This window comes from Cornus florida, unplaced genomic scaffold (assembly GCF_030987335.1).
Source record: "Cornus florida cultivar Cherokee Brave unplaced genomic scaffold, ASM3098733v1 CherokeeBrave_3.0.0_Hap2_Chr10, whole genome shotgun sequence".
Classification (NCBI taxonomy): domain Eukaryota; kingdom Viridiplantae; phylum Streptophyta; class Magnoliopsida; order Cornales; family Cornaceae; genus Cornus; species Cornus florida.
In genome coordinates, this window is record NW_026775580.1 from 100,816,731 (window position 1) to 100,838,766 (window position 22,036).

The 22,036-nt window shown below is 39.5% G+C and overlaps 1 protein-coding gene across 1 annotated transcript; it reads left to right on the forward strand.

Annotated features, from left to right (window-relative positions):
* The first annotated feature begins 16,943 nt into the window (after positions 1-16,943).
* LOC132276403 (ATP synthase subunit delta', mitochondrial-like) lies at positions 16,944-21,869 on the forward strand. Its single transcript, XM_059777811.1, has 2 exons — positions 16,944-17,335; positions 21,364-21,869. The coding sequence occupies exons 1-2, from the start codon at positions 17,069-17,071 to the stop codon at positions 21,706-21,708; spliced, it is 612 nt and encodes a 203-aa protein (XP_059633794.1). The 5' UTR covers positions 16,944-17,068; the 3' UTR covers positions 21,709-21,869.
* The last annotated feature ends 167 nt before the right edge of the window (positions 21,870-22,036 follow it).

Consider the following 22,036-nt stretch of genomic DNA (forward strand, 5'->3'; position numbering starts at 1 on the left):
AGATCATTGTCCATATGAATCATCCTGAGATATCAATTAAACTGTTAAAAGGATCTATTTCTTCCCATCATCCTTATTTTTTCTCGGATAGCATAAATCCGAAGCATAAAAATAATGTGTTTTGTTTGTCATAAAAACATTACCAGTCAGGGAAGTATGAACAATATCAAAAGCATACAGCAAAAACAAATCAGGTATTAAAAGCCTAAAACAAAAATTATATTTATTATCCCAAATATACTGTTAATAAACACAAAATACATGGTTCTACTTTCTCTTCGGATCGAAGGGAGTAGATTCAAAAACATCCACTACAGTAGGACTTGGGGTAGGAGGAATTGAAGCCGCAGGGGCAGAAGAGCTAGGAGTACCCTTCAGGTGCGCCTTCACCATCTCGGTAAAGCGGATTTCAGCTTCCAAAGCCTGTGGCCCTTCATCATATGGGAAGTGCACCCCCACCTGCTTGTCAAAAGCATCCGGATCCATTGTCCTAGGGCCTGATGTAATACCCCGATATTTTAAAGGATTTATTAATTGGAATTAATTACTTTTATTTTATTTTTAAATGATATATTTGATTTAATTTGAATTAACTGCCTTTATTTTAATTTTTAATTGATTTGTTTTATCGAGTGCTTAGATTAATTGTTTTATTTTATTTATATTTCGTGAATTATTGATATGATGATTGTTGTATGTGTGCTTAATTATTGATTGAATTGTTGAGGTGTTAATTTTATTGGTATGGTGTAATTTGGTTGTAATTTATTGTTTTGTTTATGTGCTTAGTGTAATTAGTTTTTAATTTTTATTATTTAAGTGTCTATTTAATTATTTGATTTATTTAAATTAATTGGATTTGGGATTAAGGGAAGTTGGACCAAAAGATGTGGTATTGGGCTTGTATGAAGCCTTATTGGGTTAATTAATAAAGGCCCATGATTATTTAATTATTTAAATGATCATTTTTGTATTAATTATAAATATATATGATTATATATAAATATAATTAATTAATAATTGTTATGGAAAGATATATATAGAGATATATATTTATGGATATAGATAGGTGTATAGGATTTAATTAACCAATGGTTAATTATGGAAGGTATGTGTATATATATATATATATATATATATATATATATATATATGTTTATGGATATTTATTATTTAAAGATTATTACCTTATTAGGTAGTCCTAGTTGGAATAGGAATTAGGTTTTAATGTGTATAAATATACACATAAGGTTTATGGTTAAAAGGTTTTTACGTTAGAAAAAAAAAAAAAAGAGTTAAAGAGAGAAGAAAAGGAGAAGGCTGACAAAGAGGAGGCTGGATTAGAGAAAGAGGACGTCGAGATTGGAAGGTTAAAGCGTCGGTTTCGTTTCGAAACCTCAGGCAAGTTCTTTTCTAACTTTCCTCTTATGACTCATAAGTTTTTCACCTTGAATATCAAGGCTTTAATTAAATTATTAACTTAAATTATAATTAGAACAGATTAATCAAAAATATGAATTATTATATCTTTATATTTATTGGTTAAATCGGATTATTTAAAAGGATGAATTATTATAAACTATTAGTTTGGATTATATGATTTTATTTGTATATATAGAGGTTGTATATATATTTTAAAATCAATGTATAGGTGGAACTGTGACCCAAGAGGATTAGTTAGGTTTTATAGAATTTGTGGAATTTTCTGGTATTATTTTGTATTTTTTTTTTTAGGAATTTTATGAGATATATATTTTTAATATATTTGTTAGGATATATATATATATACATACTGTTTATATAATCTGGAGGTATGAAATCGGCGCATCAAAGAGTGGGTGTTGGTTCAGTGCGCAACAGGTCAGAGGCCAATGGATGTTGGCTGATCAATAGAAAGGATCCGGTGCATTGCGGATCACAGTAGTAGAGTGTGCGCAAGCTTTAAAGAGCTGGGATGCGTTGATGAGTAGCGGCTGATCCGGTGCGGGTGCGCTCATGCGGCTGGGTGGATTACAGCCAATCAGAAGGTGCCACATCACCCAGAAGAAGAAGCTGGTGCATGTGCAGCGCGTGGCTGCGTGTGAGGTCACCTATTAGCATGTAGTGGCGCGTGAAAGCGTGTGAGGAATGTTTGGTGGATTTTAGAAGCGCGTGGCGGCGCGTGGAGAAGTATTTAGGGTCCCGGAAAGGTTCTAAGGGGTCCGGTGAATTCTCATATTGGATTCCAAGCTTGTTAAGGTTTAAACCAACCACCCAGGGAGATATTCTAAGGTTTTTAGGGTAATAAAGTGTCACTACGGTATTTAATGTGCGTATAATTAATTAATTAATATTACGTGATGGAAGGAAATATATATATATATATATATATATGATTATTTATATATGTGTATATATTGTTTAATTGGTTAGGATAATTATGGAGGGATGTGTATATATGTATATTTATTAATATATATGCATATATGATTTAAATAATCAAGAATTTTTATAGATGGTATTATATATATTTATTTACGTGTATGTATATATATCATTTAAGATTATTATTCTTATTTGATATATCTGGATAGACAGATTATTAAATTAGTCATATGCTTCTACATGAGATATCTATGTATGAATTAGCTATCGTTGAGTCTAAAGTTGGTACATGGTTGAATTGTAGGCATGGATGAGTTGCCATAGGCGTAAATATATTGCCTGAGTATTTGTATGAATAAAATACATACATAGGAAGGATGGATGAATTGTTAGTTTATTAGTATAAATATATATACTTGTAGAGGCATGGTTAAATTGCCAATGTATAAATAAATATACATACATGGAGGCATGGATGAATTGCCAATATATAAACAAATATATTTATAATGGCATGGTTGATTTGTCAAAGTGTAATTATATTGTTGTGTGTTAGGTGATTAAAATGTATCATCTATGGTTACTGTTTGTGTAAGTTGGATTAGGATTAGATATTCTTAAAGTAGAATAGTCTAGTACCTACAGGGTGGTGTATTATTTTATACATATTAATAAAATAATATTGGTAGTGACATGGATGATTTGTCAAAGTTTAGATATTGACTGTGTGAGTTAAATACTTAAGATCATTATTGGTTTTGGAATTTAATATAATGTTCTTTTAATTATATTTTATGGTTTAAATTATTAAATTGCGGTCTAGGATGGGGTCAAGGGTAGAGGAGTTTCTTTAAAAGAAATTGTAGATTGGACTAGGTATGATTATTAGTTAATAATTGATAATGGTTTTGGAATTAATGAACTTGGTAATAGTTGTGATACTTATATTGTATATAATTATGTACATTAAAGATAAAGACTTTATTAGGTTTGGTTTTGATCAGAGATGATCTATTTATTGGTTTTCAGAGGTCTGGTAGAGAGAACTTGCTCGTAGGGTTTAACCCGCGATTTATTTTTCAGGTTATTAGAAGTTCAAGTCTCAAGGTTGAGGATCCGCAGCTGAAGGACTTATCCATTCTTTCTTCTTATTTCAATGTAGGATATTTTCTAATTGTTAGATGCTGGATTTTATTTAGAGATCATTGAATTATTAGTTTATGTTATCAGGGGTCCTTGATTTACGGGATTTTCGAGTTGTAACTTTTGGAGAATTATTAATGCAATTTTTATTTAATAGATTTTTCTTTAGCGAATTATTTATTCCTTATTATTCATTTTTTGTACTCTGTGCTTGTTTGAAATACTTTAATTGTTTTGATATTTCCTTGATTTTGTGCGCGGACTTGATCAACCCGTGTTCCAAAATTAGGGGGTATCACAGTTGGTATCAGAGCACTCCAGGTTCAAGTGTCCCTAGTGTCACGGGCTTAGAGTTTCAGCACCACTCTAGCTGTTCCCGTGCGGTACCAAGACGTTGCTTTCACTCTCGCAAGTACTTGGTCAGCCTAACTCCCGTGCACACCTTAGCCAACACACTCCCCTCGTGCGCTTACTAGTGTTGTAGTTGCCCTCGCCCTCTCCTCACTTGGCTTGCACACTCACACACACTAAGGCACTTAAGTTGGCAAGGAAAGAACACTTCTATTACTTCAAAGAATGCTTTGTACAAGGCTAACACTCAAGCTCTCTACAAGGCTCTCAAGACTCACTTTAGGACTTGTTCCCTACAAAATGAAGTCCTACCTCTATTTATAGGTATCCCCATCCCTAATGGACGGCTAGGATGTATTCTAACCAACGGTGGGGATTGATTATCTAGAATCTTCTCCCACCTTCTTCACACTTCCATACTTATCTACTAGTATCTACAACATTCTAGAATTCTCCATACTACTCCACACAACTCTGGAGAACTCTAGAACCTTCCACACACTTCTACACATTTCTACACATATCTAGAATCTTCCACATAACTCTAGACTATTCCGGAAGACTCTAGAAACTCCACTTGCCATGCAGTTGCCATGCAGCGTCCTCCTCAGCGTCTGCGTGTCGCCTGCGTGGCACAACCTCCATAGGTGGGGCGTGACATTCTCCCCCACCCATTTCCGTGACGCCCTCGTCACGGTTTCTTCAGCTGACCCAGCCTCTCGCAGGTCATCAGCACTTGCGCATATGTCCTTGGCCCAAACGTGTAACGACCCACTCCACCACATGGTATGATATTGTCCGCTTTGGGCTTGAGCCCGCACGATTTTGCTCTTGGGCTTCACCCCAAAAGGCCTCATACCAATTGGAGATGACACACTTATATATAAGTACTTCACATTTCCTCTACCCAGGCGATGTGGGACTTGTGCACCTGTAGCTCGCCAGTGTGGTAGCCTGACAATGTCTCTCGCACCCGCCCACAGCACACCCGCCCACAAGGTCATCACAATACCATGTGGTGGAGTGGGTCGTTACAATGGTATCAGAGCCTGACCCAGCCGGAAGTGTGCCGACGGGGACGTCGGGCCTCCAAGGGCGGTGGATTGTGATAACCTTGTGGACGGGTGTGCTGTGGGCGGGTGCGAGAGACACTGTCAGGCTACCACACTGGCGAGCTACAGGTGCACAAGTCCCACATCGCCTGGGTAGAGGAAATGTGAAGTACTTATATATAAGTGTGTCATCTCCAATTGGTATGAGGCCTTTTGGGGTGAAGCCCAAGAGCAAAATCGTGCGGGCTCAAGCCCAAAGCGGACAATATCATACCATGTGGTGGAGTGGGTCGTTACAATGGTATCAGAGCCTGACCCAGCCGGAAGTGTGCCGACGGGGACGTCGGGCCTCCAAGGGGGGTGGATTGTGATGACCTTGTGGGCGGGTGTGCTGTGGGCGGGTGCGAGAGACATTGTCAGGCTACCACACTGGCAAGCTACAGGTGCACAAGTCCCACATCGCCTGGGTAGAGGAAATGTGAAGTACTTATATATAAGTGTGTCATCTCCAATTGGTATGAGGCCTTTTGGGGTGAAGCCTAAGAGCAAAATCGTGCGGGCTCAAGCCCAAAGCGGACAATATCATACCATGTGGTGGAGTGGGTCGTTACAAAACGTACGAGCGCCCTTCGGGAGATGTGAAGTCCTCACGAGCTCCATCGTGTTGACTGCCACCTCTGGACTCTCTTTCCTGCCCACGAGCGGCACCATGCATGCGGCCTTGCCTTCCTCGCCTCCAAATATCATCAACGCACCAAGGCATGGTAGTGGCGCGGCGTTGTTCCTGTCCATGAACTCCAGCCCCAGCACCATGTCGTGGTCGTCCATCTCCGCAACTTGGAAGTCAGCCTTGCCCTTCCATCCTTGCATGCATAGTTCCACCTCCTTGCACACTCTACTCACGGTGCCTCCTCGGAGTTGACGGCCTTGATCCAGCCCTCCATCTTGCGCATCTCCAAGCCAAGTCATTGCGCCTCCTCCGGGGTAATGAAGTTGTGTGTAGCACCCGTGTCTACCAACGCTTGCACGGCTTTGCCACCAACCTGCGCATCCACATAGCGCACCCCAGCTACCTTCTTTGCCTTGCCCTTCTTCTTGGTGTCATGCGCCATGTTACTCAGCATCTGCATAGCCCTCATACACCTATCTTCATCGCTGCCCGCATCGTCCACCCTGCCTTTGCCCTTATCCTTCATAAGGGCGCTCATGGTTTTCTTGTTGGGGCAGTGTCGCAATATGTGCGGCCCTTCGCACAAGTAGCACTTCGGCTCCCACTTGCCCTTATCACAGCGCTCCCCTTTGCCACTAGCCTTAGACCTCTCTCCATGGTCCTTACCCTTATCATGGCGTGGGCGTTTCTCCTCATCGCTGTGCTCATCATCACTAGACTTGGGCGAGCCCCGTTTCTTGAAGCGCCGGTCTCCCCCACCTTTGCCGTGGTCCCTCCTGGGAGACGTGGCCCTCTTGTCATCGCGCCTAAAGTCTTCGAGGCGCTCTGCTATAGCCATTGCGGATGCTAAGTCTCTAGGCTCCCTCCTCCTTAGCTCCGTGGCCACCCAAGACTGCAGCCCATCAATGAACAAGCACACACGTTGCCGCTCCGGCATCTCTGGGATCTCCAGCATCAAGTTGGAGTACTCCTTCACATACTCCCTTATACTGCCCTTCTGCTTCAGGCGCCTTAGGTTGATCATGGCGAGGTCCTCAACGCACTCAGGGTAGAACTGCCTCTTGAGCTGCCTCTTGAACTCCTCCTATGTATCAACTGCTCTTGCGCCCCTACCGGTGAAGCGCTGTCTCCACCATAGAGCGGCAGTGTCCGCGAGGTACATAGTGCCTGTCTGCACCTTCTCCTCATCATCCTCGATCTCCATGCACTCGAAGTATCGCTCCATGTGCCAGAAGAAGTTGTCAATCTGGCGCGCATTCCTTGCCCCATCGTACTCCTTGGGCTCCGGCGCTTTCTTCTTCCTTGGCTTCACCACGACCTCGCGCGCCTGGGAGAACTCCTTCTTGCACTCGGCAATCTCCACGCGCAAGTCGTCTACCTGATCATACAAGTCCCTTTCCTTCTCTCGCGCCTTGTTGGCAATGCCGTCAATCAGCTCGTAGAGTTCTGCCATCTTTCTCTCGAGCCTGTTAAACTTGGTCTTCGTGTAGACCAAGTGTGTGGCAAGCTTCTCTTCCAAGCTTTGCTCCAAGACGTGGACTTGGTGGTCTCCTCCGCTAGCCATGTCTACTCCAACAAAGCTCCCTGACGAACCTGGCTCTGATACCAACTGTCACGGGCTTAGAGTTTCAGCATCACTCTAGCTGCTCCCATGCGGCACCAAGACGTTGCTTTCACTCTCGCAAGTACTTGGTCAGCCTAACTCCCGTGCATACCTTAGCCAACACACTCCCCTCGTGCGCTTACTAGTGTTGTAGTTGCCCTCGCCCTCTCCTCACTTGGCTTGCACACTCACACACACTAAGGCACTTAAGTTGGCAAGGAAAGAACACTTCTATTACTTCAAAGAATGCTTTGTGCAAGGCTAACACTCAAGCTCTCTACAAGGCTCTCAAGACTCACTTCAGGACTTGTTCCCTACAAAATGAAGTCCTACCTCTATTTATAGGCATCCCCATCCCTAATGGACGGCTAGGATGCATTCTAACCAACGGTGGAGATTGATTATCTAGAATCTTCTCCCACCTTCTTCACACTTCCATACTTATCTACTAGTATCTACAACATTCTAGAATTCTCCATACTACTCTACACAACTCTGGAGAATTCTAGAACCTTCCACACACTTCTACACATTTCTACACATATCTAGAATCTTCCACATAACTCTAGATTATTCCGGAAGACTCTAGATTCTCCACTTGCCATGCAGTTGCCATGCAGCGTCCTCCTCAGCGTCTGCGTGTCGCCTGCGTGGCACAACCTCCATAGGCGGGGCGTGACACTAGGGTGTCTTTCGTTGTGTGACTTCCGGGTTGTGTACTCTTTTACTGAGAGCTTTAGTTTAGGATTCATTGTATTATATATTCGGTCCGTTAGTGCGTCCTAATGGTAAATCGTTGAGTCTTATCAGAAAATGGTAAGACACCGATTTGGAAGGTATTTGAGGAGGAAGGAGTACAGGCGTCAGAAGCGTATGCTAAATTAGTATGTAGGGAGAAAATATTTATTGTGGAAACTGATTGAATGACATAGACTACAAAGGTCGATAGTTTACGTTCACATAGTAAACGTAGGTGCGGGATAGAGTAGATAACTGAATTGTGGGAAGTTATTACTTCTATACTCAGTATTGTTCAGGGAGGATGAATGTAGTTGCAGAATGGGTTTTTTAAGTTCTGTTTTGAGGATTGGGGTGTTCCAAGGTTGTTTAGATCAAATTAGGTGATTTAAATGGTTGAAATAGACTGGTTAAAATCCCAGAATGTGTAATATACATCATTATGATAAGGACTTGAACCATATGGAATTTTAATTAACTTACATGTTGTGAATGAAGGATTTATTTACTTAATATTATTCTAGCAATTTCAATGTATATTTATGTGATTTTAATCATGTATTGGCATATAATATAATCATGTATTTGTCGATTTTTTTTTATTATGGTTGCTTCTGGATTAATTGATGTATAGTTATATATGTTGCATCAATTATGGGTTTTATGGATTTATGCACCATTAAAATAATATGGAGGTATTTTAGGGACAGATTAACGGAATAGTTAAGTCCTACCTATTTATTTATGGATTGTATGGTTTAATGCACCGGTATGGGACAGTGGCATTTTAGGGATGGATTAACCAAGGAAGTTAAGTCCTACCTATATATTTATAAGGGAATGGATTAACCATAGAGTTAAATCCTACTTATTTGTGTTAGGTCAACGGAATAGTTGGATGGCATGCCATTGAAATAATATGGTTGGATAGTTTACTTTTATGTTTGGATATAATGGATTATATATATATATGTGCCACGATATGAGCTTGAGTCTCAGGATCAGTGGTTAGGATGGAGGCGTATATTGCCGATTGAGATGGGTAGCTGGATTTAAGAATGTGTGGGCCCTGATAGAAGGAGGACTCGTGACCACCTTGGTGTGCGTTTTACATGAGATACCCACTATCCGGTTGAGACTGCTTTAGTCCAGTAAGAGTCTCTAGTGTGTACTTATATTTATCAATTATATAAATATGGAATTAGCTAATTACGAGATGTGTTTGCTAATTATGAATATGTGTGGATGGGTTAATTTTGACACGGATAAAATGTATAATGAAATTTGAAATTAAATAATCAAAGTTTTCATTTCATGGATTCGTGAATTCCGAGGACGGAATTCCTTTTGTTAGGGGGGAAGAATGTAATACCCCGATATTTTTAAGGATTTATTAATTGGAATTAATTACTTTTATTTTATTTTTAAATGATATATTTGATTTAATTTGAATTAACAGGATTTATTAATTGGAATTAATTACTTTTATTTTATTTTTAAATGATATATTTGATTTAATTTGAATTAACTGCCTTTATTTTAATTTTTAATTGATTTGTTTTATCGAGTGCTTAGATTAATTGTTTTATTTTATTTATATTTCGTGAATTATTGATATGATGATTGTTGTATGTGTGCTTAATTATTAATTGAATTGTTGAGGTGTTAATTTTATTGGTATGGTGTAATTTGGTTGTAATTTATTGTTTTGTTTATGTGCTTAGTGTAATTAGTTTTTAATTTTTATTATTTAAGTGTCTATTTAATTATTTGATTTATTTAAATTAATTGGATTTGGGATTAAGGGAAGTTGGACCAAAAGATGTGGTATTGGGCTTGTATGAAGCCTTATTGGGTTAATTAATAAAGGCTTATGATTATTTAATTATTTAAATGATTATTTTTGTATTAATTATAAATATATATGATTATATATAAATATAATTAATTAATAATTGTTATGGAAAGATATATATAGAGATATATATTTATGGATATAGATAGGTGTATAGGATTTAATTAACCAGTGGTTAATTATGGAAGGTATGTATATATATATATATAGATATATATATATATATATATATATATATATATATGGATATTTATTATTTAAAGATTATTACCTTATTAGGTAGTCCTAGTTGGAATAGGATTTAGGTTTTAATGTGTATAAATATACACATAAGGTTTATGGTTAAAAGGTTTTTACGTTCGAAAAAAAAATAAGAGAGTTAAAGAGAGAAGAAAAGGAGAAGACCGACAAAGAGGAGGCTGGATTAGAGAAAGAGGACGTCGAGATTGGAAGGTTGAAGCGTCGGTTTCGTTTCGAAACCTCAGGCAAATTCTTTTCTAACTTTCCTCTTATGACTCATAAGTTTTTCACCTTGAATATCAAGGCTTTAATTAAATTATTAACTTAAATTATAATTAGAACAGATTAATCAAAAATATGAATTATTATATCTTTATATTTATTGGTTAAATCGGATTATTTAAAAGGATGAATTATTATAAACTATTAGTTTGGATTATAGGATTTTATTTGTATATATAGAGGTTGTATATATATTTTAAAATCAATGTATAGGTGGAACTGTGACCCAAGAGGATTAGTTAGGTTTTATAGAATTTGTGGAATTTTCTGGTATTATTTTGTATTTTTTTTTTAGGAATTTTATGAGATATATATTTTTAATATATTTGTTAGGATATATATATATATATATATATATATATATATACTGTTTATATAATCTGGAGGTATGAAATCGGCGCATCAAAGAGTGGGTGTTGGTTCAGTGTGGCGCAGCCTACTGTAACTTGGTGTGTGTGTGAATCACAACCATAAACAATAATAGGGTGATTCAGTGTGGTGCGGCACATGGAGCTTCAGTGCGCAGTAGGTCAGAGGCCATTGGATGTTGGCTGATCAATAGAAAGGATCCGGTGCATTGCGGATCACAGTAGTAGAGTGTGCATAAGCTTTAAAGGGCTGGGATGCGTTGATGAGTAGCGGCTGATCCGGTGCGGGTGCGCTCATGCGGCTGGGTGGATTACAGCCAATCAGAAGGTGCCACATCACCCAGAAGAAGAAGCTGGCGCATGTGCAGCGCGTGGCTGCGCATGAGGTCACCTATTAGCATGTGGTGGCGCGTGGAAGCGCGTGAGGAATGTTTGGTGGATTTTAGAGGCGCGTGGCGGCGCGTGGAGAAGTATTTAGGGTCCCGGAAAGGTTCTAAGGGGTCCGGTGAATTCTCATATTGGATTCCAAGCTTGTTAAGGTTTAAACCAACCACCCAGGGAGATATTCTAAGGTTTTTGGGGCAATAAAGTGTCACTACGGTATTTAATGTGCGTTGAATTAATTAATTAATATTACGTGATGGAAGGATATATATATATATATATGATTATTTATATATGTGTATATATTGTTTAATTGGTTAGGATAATTATGGAGGGACGTGTATATATGTATATTTATTAATATATATGCATATATGATTTAAATAATCAAGAATTTTTATAGATGGTATTATACATATTTATTTACGTGTATGTATATATATCATTTAAGATTATTATTCTTATTTGATATATCTGGATAGGCAGATTATTAAATTAGTCATATGCTTCTACATGAGATACCTATGTATGAATTAGCTATCGTTGAGTCTAAAGTTGGTACATGGTTGAATTGTAGGCATGGATGAGTTGCCATAGGCGTAAATATATTGCCGGAGTATTTGTATGAATAAAATACATACATAGGAAGCATGGATGAGTTGCTAGTTTATTAGTATAAATATATATACTTGTAGAGGCATGGTTAAATTGCCAATGTATAAATAAATATACATACATGGAGGCATGGATGAATTGCCAATATGTAAACAAATATATTTATAATGGCATGGTTGATTTGTCAGAGTGTAATTATATTGTTGTGTGTTAGGTGATTAAAATGTATCATCTATGGTTACTGTTTGTGTAAGTTGGATTAGGATTAGATATTCTTAAAGTAGAATAGTCTAGTACCTACAGGTTGGTATATTATTTTATACATATTAATAAAATAATACTGGTAGTGACATGGATGATTTGTTAAAGTTTAGATATTGACTGTGTGAGTTAAATACTTAAGATCATTATTGGTTTTGGAATTTAATATAATGTTCTTTTAATTATATTTTATGGTTTAAATTATTAAATTGCGGTCTAGGATGGGGTCAAGGGTAGAGGAGTTTCTTTAAAAGAAATTGTAGATTGGACTAGGTATGATTATTAGTTAATCATTGATAATGGTTTTGGAATTAATGAACTTGGTAATAGTTGTGATAATTATATTGTATATAATTATGTACATTAAAGATAAAGACTTTATTAGGTTTGGTTTTGATCAGAGATGATCTATTTATTGGTTTTCAGAGGTCTGGTAGAGAGAACTTGCTCGTAAGGTTTAACCCGCGATTTATTTTTCAGGTTATTAGAAGTTCAAGTCTCAAGGTTGAGGATCCGCAGCTGAAGGACTTATCCATTCTTTCTTCTTATTTCAATGTAGGATATTTTCTAATTGTTAGATACTGGATTTTATTTAGAGATCGTTGAATTATTAGTTTATGTTATCAGGGGTCCTTGATTTACGGGATTTCCGAGTTGTAACTTTTGGAGAATTATTAATGCAATTTTTATTTAATAGATTTTTCTTCAGCGAATTATTTATTCCTTATTATTCATTTTTTGTACTCTGTGCTTATTTGAAATACTTTAATTGTTTTGATATTTCCCTGATTTTGTGCGCGGACTTGATCAACCTGTGTTCCAAAATTAGGGGGTATCACACCTGAGCCCTGATTATAGCCAGACCGGAACGCTTTAGCACTAGCCAGGTGTGCCAGACAGGAGTAGCGCCCCTGCATTTGCTTCCCCGCCTTGAAGCAAGTAGTAAGAGCCTCGGTCAGGCGTTGAATTTCGGCCTGAAGAGAATCCACCTTAGCCTCAGAGGCAGCCAACTGCCTCTTATACACATCCTTGGCTTCAGAAGCTATCTTCAGATTGGTAGAGGCAGTGGTGGCTCTCTTCTCTGCATTGTCAAGATCCTTCTCCAGCTTCTTGATGGAGAGGGATTGGGCTTCAGCGTGGGGCAGAGGGCCATGGTGTGGTATAGAATCTGTATAACAGAGGAACAAATATGAGCATAAATGGAAACATAAGTAAGTAAGAGTAACATAATTCTGAAGGAGCAATACGAACCTCTATGGCCCGGACCGGGGCAGAGGGGAGTAATTGTTCCAACCCCATTTGGCTGATGGCTTCCTTGTCCTTTGGGAGCCACATCCCTCGGGCTACAGCCAGTGCAGCTGAAGGGTCTGTGATCACAGAATCCCCTGAATGCAGGACTGACTTGTCAGCCCTGGTGAAGGAAGGAGTCCAAGGAGCCCCAGTTTCAGCCAGAACATATGCCCTGACTTCATCTTCAGGTTCGGCCTCTCCAGCCTTTTTCCCTCTGCTTTTAGAAGGGACCTTGCCCTTGCCAGAGGATGGGGGGTTGAGGCGAGATTTCTTCATTGGTGGTTCCTCAGCCTTCACCTCACCCTCAGTAGACCTAATAACGACCAAGGGTTGGGCATCTTCGGCTTTCTTTTTTAAAGCCTCAGCCCTCCGTATCTCCTCCTCAGTCATGGGGAAACTATCAAAGGATGGTAGAGACAGATCCATGAGGTCTGCAGCAACAGCACTGGAGGCAATATCCTTGAGGTTTGAAGAAGTTAGCAGGTCCTCGATAGGCGAGGGGTCACTCCAGACTCGTTCCTCAACAAAAGAAAGTCTGTTCCTAGCTGCGGAGGATAGGAATGTAACTGAAAAAACACCAAGAAACTCATAAGTATGGCGAAACATTAAGACTTGGCAAGGAAAACAGCCAGAACACTTGGTATGAAGGGAGGTTAAGTATTCTATACCTAACTTCCTGAACTTGCGCGGGATGGGGAACGTAATTGATTGGGGCACGAACCATTTTCCTTTAACTATAACCATCCTTTCTTTCCACTTTTTCTCAGATAAAGGAAGGTTCGTGCATATCCTCTGATGAAGGGTAGAGGTAAAAAAGAAGCGACCAGGCTCGGTCCCATGCTTAGATATATTATAAGTAAGCAGATGGTCGGCAAAGGTCAAATCCAGAGCCTCTAATTTCTGGCGCACCAACAGTGCCGAAAGGATGCGAAAGAAATTAGGATTTACCTGAAGGGGGGCAAGACCTAACTTGTTGAAAACTAAATGATAGAAGGGGTGAAGAGGGAACCGGAGGGCGCAAAGATGCCCGACCGAAAGAAGCAACTCACTCTCTTCAATTCCCTCGCCGGAAGTAAAATCGGCACATTCGGGATATTCAATAATTTCTACTCCCTCAGGAATATCAAATTATTCCATTACCGAAGCAACAGAGAACTTGATGCGGCGAATAGAGATGATTGCTTTCCTCTCTTCATGAGTAAGAACATTATCAGAGCATGAGGTGGATGTCTCGGCTGGAAGGGGGGAAGTACCTAATTGATTCAACGAAAGACGATCTGTAAAAATCCTAGGAGGGGGAACCCTAATGCAAACGGGGGAAGATGAAGGTGTGGATTTAGAATCCCCAATGTCTATACGTTCGGGAGTAGATGGAGTACTCATAATGAAAGATTGAAGAGAAAGATGCGAAAAAAAAAACTAACCTGACAAGGCGATGGAATGAAGAACGCAGGAGTGCAGCTAAGGCGAATGTAACTCTTGTAGAATCTTGTACGACGGAGTTATAATGAAAGTCCTCGAACCGTCTCTGAAGCAAAGTAAAAAACCGATTTCAATTCCCTCTTTAATGGGAGCTGTCACTCAATTAAAAATGAAATTTGGGGCAAAGTGTGGAGGGAAAAAAACTCCCCTCTAATAAGAAGCGTACACGCCATCACTACACATATCTACATACCAAGGACATATGAGGCCCGTCATGCTCAAGCCCAAATTGAGTGTATTTTTAGCCCAAGACCATTGTTATTTGTCTTCCAACCTCCATTAAGGCCGAATCAAGAGGTCATCAGCCCAACTTGTTAATATTTAACATTCGGTCCGTTATTCAAGCCCAGCCGGATCAAAGTATGTTCAGCCCAGTTATTCAAGAATGCACAAGTCCTACCAGTTGAAGGATTTACCATAGAAGAAAAATTCTGAGATAGGAAGTTCTGTACAAGGCAAGTTCTATGTATGGAAAATTAGACGATGGAAATAACTCTATTAGTAAAGAATGTTTATATAGAAAGAATTGGAAGACAAGCAACGCGAGTCCTACCATAATTTTACAATCTTTTGTATATAAATAGAGGCTTAAACCTCCAATAAAGGGATCAAGCAATTCTACGCTTTTCTATACACCATTCTTATTTATTCTTATTGTTTTTGAGTGAGTTGTTTGATTTTTCTCAACCATTATTGGTTGAGCGGAATTTTGCACCTACACCCATCATCACCAACCTTCCGAACCCCCTCGCCGCCCCTCCGCGACAGTAGTGCCGCAACAAATAAACAAAGTAAACCGGCGCAGCCACCGCAAACAAGTGCTTAAAACACAACAAGACCGCAAAAACAAACCCACCCATCAAGTCCTTTCCTTCCTCCAACCACGACAGCGAAAGCAACAAAATCCCCAATAGAAACCCATTATACTGAAAATGCAAATGGTCAACAATGAAGAGTCCAGGCGACCAAACAATCAAAACCCAGATCAAAATTCGCTTTCTGGACTCCAAATTCCAGGTCAGCCGATAAACCTCATAAATCAGAACAGTATCGGACACAATTACGGAGATTCTCTGGAAGATAATGACGGAAGGGGAGGATTAATTGAGGCCCTTATGGAGGTCGACGATGATGGGGTCGATCAAGCGAGCGAATACAGAGAGAAAACGTTCGAAATAGGCGAAGAAAGGAGGGTAATCGAGGGTCCAAGGGCTGGTTTCGTTGGAGTACCATTGAGAGAGAGGGAGGGTGTGGGTGAGGGCGAGCCAGAGGCGGTGGACCTTGAAGTCTGTGCTGCGGTAGGCGGGGATGAGGAGGAGCTTGACAGCGGCGGCGACGAGTGCGAACCAGGTGAGGTCGGCAATGGGGTTGTGGGGAGTGGGAGTGGTATGGGTTTGCTTGGTTGAGGCTTTCATGGTTTGATTAGTACACGTAGGGATGTCAATTTTTATCGCCCCGCCGGGGCCCCGCCCCGTCCCTCCCCGTTAATAACGGATATGGGAACACTTGTTATACCGTTGGGGCAGACATGGATATAAATTTTGTACCCGTCGAGGGTCACGGGGCGGGTAAGGGTTCAATATACATATCCTAGGGGCCCCGCCCCGCCCCGCATATAACTATATTTAATATATATATATATTAATAAGTTATTTTAGCGGCTTACCCAATTACCCATCTCTTATAATCCTAATTTGGGATGTAAACTTGGTATTAAATTTGCTTTTGTTTTGGTTATGGTGAAAGTTGGAGCTTAGAACTTCTTGTGATTTGGTTGTATTAAACTTTTATTTTTGTTTATTATGTTCTCTGAATTATATTATGTGCATGTTATTTATTTATTTTTTTATTAGGATACATAATTTTATTTATGTTGTGTCATTCCTAGGCTTTGCACATTTAAATAGCAGGAGTTTAAGTTCCAAAAAGTGGGAGAAAAAAATTTGTTAGTGGGGCGGGCACGGGGGTACAGTATTTCCTAACGGGGCGGGGTTGGATATGAAAATCCAACCCGTCGCGGGTCTCGGGGCGGGCATGGACTTGACAAAAATTAAAAGGGGCGGGGGGATTTAGAGAAACCCGCTCCAAACCCGCCCCGTTGTCATCCCTAAGTACACGGAGAGGTTGAGGTGTTTGATTTGAGGCTTGTGCCATGTCACTAATTGCCACGTTGCACATTGACATATCATCATGCCATGTTGCACGTGGCAAGTGGCAACTAGCAAAGTGAAGCTGCGATCAAAAACCCAACCCACACAACATTTCCAGGTACTCTAGAGACAGAAAGAAGAAGAGAGAGAGAACACCGCAGCTCACAAACCTTGCAACCCCTCTCCGACCTTGCGAGCCGAGCGATCCCCCACCCCAACCATGTTCCGCCAAGCCGCCACTCGCCTCCTCTCTCGGTCCACCATCGCCGCCCCCACCGGGGCTCGGCCTTTCTCCACTGACGTCCCGGCTTCTATGGCGGCCGATGAGACGTTCTCGGTGGCGTGGAAGAAAGTGATCCCCAACATGGAACCACCCAGGAGCCCCCTCACCTTCATGACGCCTCGCCCTCCGGCTCCGTCTTCGATCCCTTCCAAGCTCACTGTCAATTTTGTTCTTCCCTACAATTCTGAGCTCTCCTCCAAAGAGGTCAGTCACATAAAATCAATTTCTCGTTTGATATTGATCTTATTTGAGATGGGTATGGTTTCGATTAAGTGGTATCACTGTTTATGATTTCATTTGGATCTCATTTCATCTAGGTTTTGTTTATATCTCTTATCAGGGAAAATTTGTTATTCTGATATCACACATATATATTAAATCTCGTTTTATCTGGGTTTTGTTGTAATTTTTTAGTTTCCATGTTATTATCTTGATTGGTTCATTTGCACTTTGCCCATTTTGGGTTTTGTTTAAATTACTTGTTGCTGATGATCTTCGGAATTTTATTTTATTTTTTCAATTACAATCTTCAAGTGCAGGAAAATGGGATTTGGTATTAAGCATTCTGCGAACTTTAGTTCGTTTCAGCTCTGTTCTAGCATTTCGAAGTTCTAAATATATTATATAATACTGTGAAAGAGGCTTATGATTTTCTGTAATTGTTTCTTTACCATCAGTGCAATCACAGAAACTTGTCTTGTCAGTGTGACAGTATCTGAACTTTGGACTTACTGGAAGCAAGAATTGTTTGGAACTTTAATGAACCAAATTCCAATATTTGATAACTGTGGAGAGAAATATTGAGTTGCAATACCTTTCTGATTTACTCTTATTTATTTTTACATGGTGTTTAATTGCACCCCTCTGGTTATTAGGTAATAGCAAAAGAAACATTGGGTCTCTTTAGGAGGTGGAGTCGGTAAATCTGCTAATTACTTGTTCACCCTCCACCAGTGGGTCGCTTGACTCATTTACGATTCAGTTTCCTGAGTTTAAAAAGATTAGAATACATGCCAAAAAAATAGTCTTGCAGGTGAGTTTGAAAAAACATTTCTTCAAAGTTTGTGTTACAAAAGAGGGCTTATTAGAGAATAACAAAGCTAAGATGACTTGTGATCCCTTCTAATGTAATGTTGCTTTAGAGTTTTATCCCATTCTAAAACTCGTGCCTTCTTATAAATTGACTCAACAACGACTCATAGTATATGCTTGTTGCACTATTCACAGTTTCATCCGTTAATATGCACAAGGAGATTGTCTTTTGTGGAGTATGAAGTAAAGAATCTTAATATTGTTGGTGTTGGAAGGCTAGCACTAATAAGAAACAGATGCAGGTAAATTATCTGATGAATGTGCGATGCAAATGATTTCTTGTATAGGTCGATCTATGGGATCAATGTGGACAACATACATGGTCAATGCTTTATAATGCAGTTATTGTGTGAATAGTTTATATATCTCTTCTGTCTTATTTTGACAATGTAAAACTTAACTTATTTTATGTTTGTTCCACTAGAATTGCATGTGGCGCTGGGAGACAAAACTGTATCTTTGTTCAATTTAAATTTAATGTTACTATAGTTGCACAATTTCAATTTTGTAACAATAAATATGACTCGTATATTGGTGACCACTTCATGAGAACTGTATTGGTAATGGCTAGCTTAAATACAATTAAGTGTAGCAAATAAAAAACCAAGTTTGAAAACAACATTATAGAAATATTTCTTTTCAGAAACACAACCAAACGAATTTTCTCAGTTTCAGTTTTCTGAAATCTTTTTTGTAGTTTTCTTTACTAAATGAAGTTTCATACTTATAAAACTGTTCTATGTTCTTGTTTTCAGATTGGAAATCTACAATTCCAACTCTGAATTCATTCTACCCGTAACTGGTTACGGGATTACCAATTTTTCATGTATTTTTATCTGCTTTTGGATGTTGAGTTTTCTTCAAACTTAGTTTTCTCTATAAATTTTTAGGGTCATCACATAAGATTATCTCAGCAATCAAATGAAGTTGTGTATATTCAGTAACGCATAAAAATAGTAACATATGTGAAGAAGGAGAATCTAGTAATCCCATCTAGAATTCCTTAGGAGTTGTTTGATAAGGTAGTATCATAATTTATACATTAACAATCTTCAATTCTCCCAAGATCAATGTCATCAAATAAAAAATACGTATATTAGTTTTTTGTTGAATATAAAATACATATAGTAGTGTGTGTGTGTGTGTGTATCAGTTGGTGGTGCTTTTTTATTCCTATTGCGTAAAATATAAACTTCGAAATTTGACTATTAAGTATATTTTACACTAATTAAAGAGTACACAAACAAGATGCGCCATGCAATGGGGGTTTCACATTAGATGCCATAAAAATACTTTATCATTTTTTTTTTTTTTTTTTTCCCTTCCTATTTGAAACTCGACATCCACTTTACCCTTTGGGGACTTGAACCCTTGACCTTCTACTTTGGAAGGTGAGGAATTACCCCTAGGCTACAACCTTTGGTTAGAAATACATCATCTTTTTCATTGCTTTTTGAGTATTTTTAAATTTAATTTTCTTAATGACCAAACTATTGTTTGTCAACTTTCTGATTGTTGATGATTTGATTTAAACATTTGTGTTGCATCAATTGAGGACGGAATGGAATGTTTTAACCCCTCTACAGAATCTGCAGATTCCAATTATAAATTCTTGTTTCTTGAAGAGCTTTCATGCATGTTACTATCATCTTGATTAGTCAATACTTATCGATAGTTTTCTTAGTCAGCAGCAATGCCACATTTGTGATGACCCTGTGGGCGAGTGTGCCGTAGGCGGGTGCGAGACACTGACAGGTTACCACACTGGCGAGTTACGGGTGCACAATCCCACATCGCTTGCGCAAGGGAAAAGGTGAAGTGCTTATATGTAGGTGTGTCACTCTAATTGGTATGAGGCCTTTTGGGGTGAAGTTCAAGAGTAAAACTCTGCGGGTTGAGGCCCAAAGCGGACAATATCATATCATGTGGTGGAGTGGGTCGTTATAAATGGTATCAGAGCCTGACCCAGCCGGAAGTGTGCCGACGGGGACGTCGGGCCTCCAAGGGGAGTGGATTGTGATGACCTTGTGGGCGGGTGTGCCATGGGCGGGTGTGAGACACTGACAGGTTATCACACTGGCGAGTTACGGGCGCACAATCCTACATCGCCTGGGTAAGGGAAAAGGTGAAGTGCTTATATGTAGATATGTCACTCTAATTGGGATGAAGCCTTTTGGGGTGAAACCCAAGAGCAAAACCGTGCTGGCTGCGGGCAATATCATATCATGTGGTGGAGTGGGTCGTTACAAATGGTATCAGAGTCTGACCCAAAATGAAGTATGCCGACGGGGACGTCGGGCCTCCAAGGGAGGTGGATTGTGATGACCCCGTGGGCGGGTATGCCTTGGGCGGGTGCGAGACACTGAAAGGTTACCATACTGGTGAGTTACGGGTGCATAATCCCACATCACCTGGGTAAGGGAAAATGTGAAGTGCTTATATGTAGGTGTGTCAATCTAATTGTTATGAGGCCTTTTGGGGTGAAGCCCAAGAGCAAAACCGTGCAGGCTGAGGCCCAAAGCGGATAATATCATATTATGTGATGGAGTGGGTCATTACAACAATGAACATGTTTTTAGTTGCCAAGATCTCTCGCTAGGATGCTGGTTGCTACTTTTACTCATTTATTAGTACTTTCGATGTCATGTCTAGGAACTTATCATTTGTCATGGTCTTTCTCAGGATCTGAGTTTATTTGTTTGCATTACTAAGAATTTGAGATTGTGTAAAACATTTCCAGTCACTTGACACTTGCCCTATATGGAGATTTGAGAGTAACCAAATTTTCTCATAATTCTGCTATCTTCATTTTGCCCTGCTGTTATTTTTAGAGTTAAATCCTGAAATATATCCCAGTAAAAGTCAAGCAAACCCACATCTCAAATACCATAAGGAAACAATATTTACGCATTGTATGTGTCATGGAAGGTGAAATGGTATAATCTTATTTTGATGCCCGGGCTCAAAACCCTCCCCTTTTCTTTGAGGATTGGGATGTTATACCATTAGGCCAAAGGCACTTTGGTGATGGAAGAAATTGTTGCTTTGCTTATTTTAGAATCCAAAATCCAGTGAACTAGTCTTATTAAAAGGTAACATCAGTCAATGGGAAGACTGAATGGTCATCATCTGTCTTACAGGTTGACATGGTCATAATTCCGGCCTCAACTGGGCAGATGGGTGTTCTTCCTGGGCATGTGGCGTCAATTGCGGAGCTGAAACCTGGGGTCCTGTCAGTGCATGACGGGAATGAGGTGACCAAGTATTTTGTTAGCAGCGGGTTCGCTTTCATCCACACGAACTCTTTTGCAGATATAATTGCCATTGAGGCTGTGCCAGTCGATCAAATTGATCCAAGCCTCGTCCAAAAGGGGCTGGCGGAGTTCACCCAGAAGCTAAGCTCGGCCTCCTCTGAGTTGGAGAAAGCTGAAGCCCAAATTGGAGTGGACGTGCACAGCGCTCTAAATTCTGCTCTCACAGGCTAGTGTTACTAGTTTCTATGCTCCTTGATTCAATAAATCTCTCTTTTTGCGTGTAAACATGCCTCATTGAGAAAAAATTTGTCTCAAAATAGGAACTGCTAACAGTATCTGTTTTTGCATTTTCTTTTTGTTGGAATATGGAAATGATAAATCACCTTTGAATATATTTTACTCTGTGGGCTACCTGAAGAGTTTACCACAACCAGAAACGAGAAACCATGCATTCCACCCCATCCTTTTTGAATGTCAGTCCCCTCTAGGAGAGTTTATTCTGTAAGCTTTGTTCCTGTTTAATGTGGTGTTTCAAGTAGTTCAGGCTTGGACCAAATCA

Coding starts and splice junctions, on each gene's coding strand:
- LOC132276403 (XM_059777811.1), top strand. CDS start 17,069: ATGTTCCGCCAAGCCGCCACTCGCCTCCTCTCTCGGTCCACCATCGCC. Junction 17,336..21,363: donor CTGAGCTCTCCTCCAAAGAG/GTCAGTCACATA, acceptor TCTGTCTTACAG/GTTGACATGGTCATAATTCC.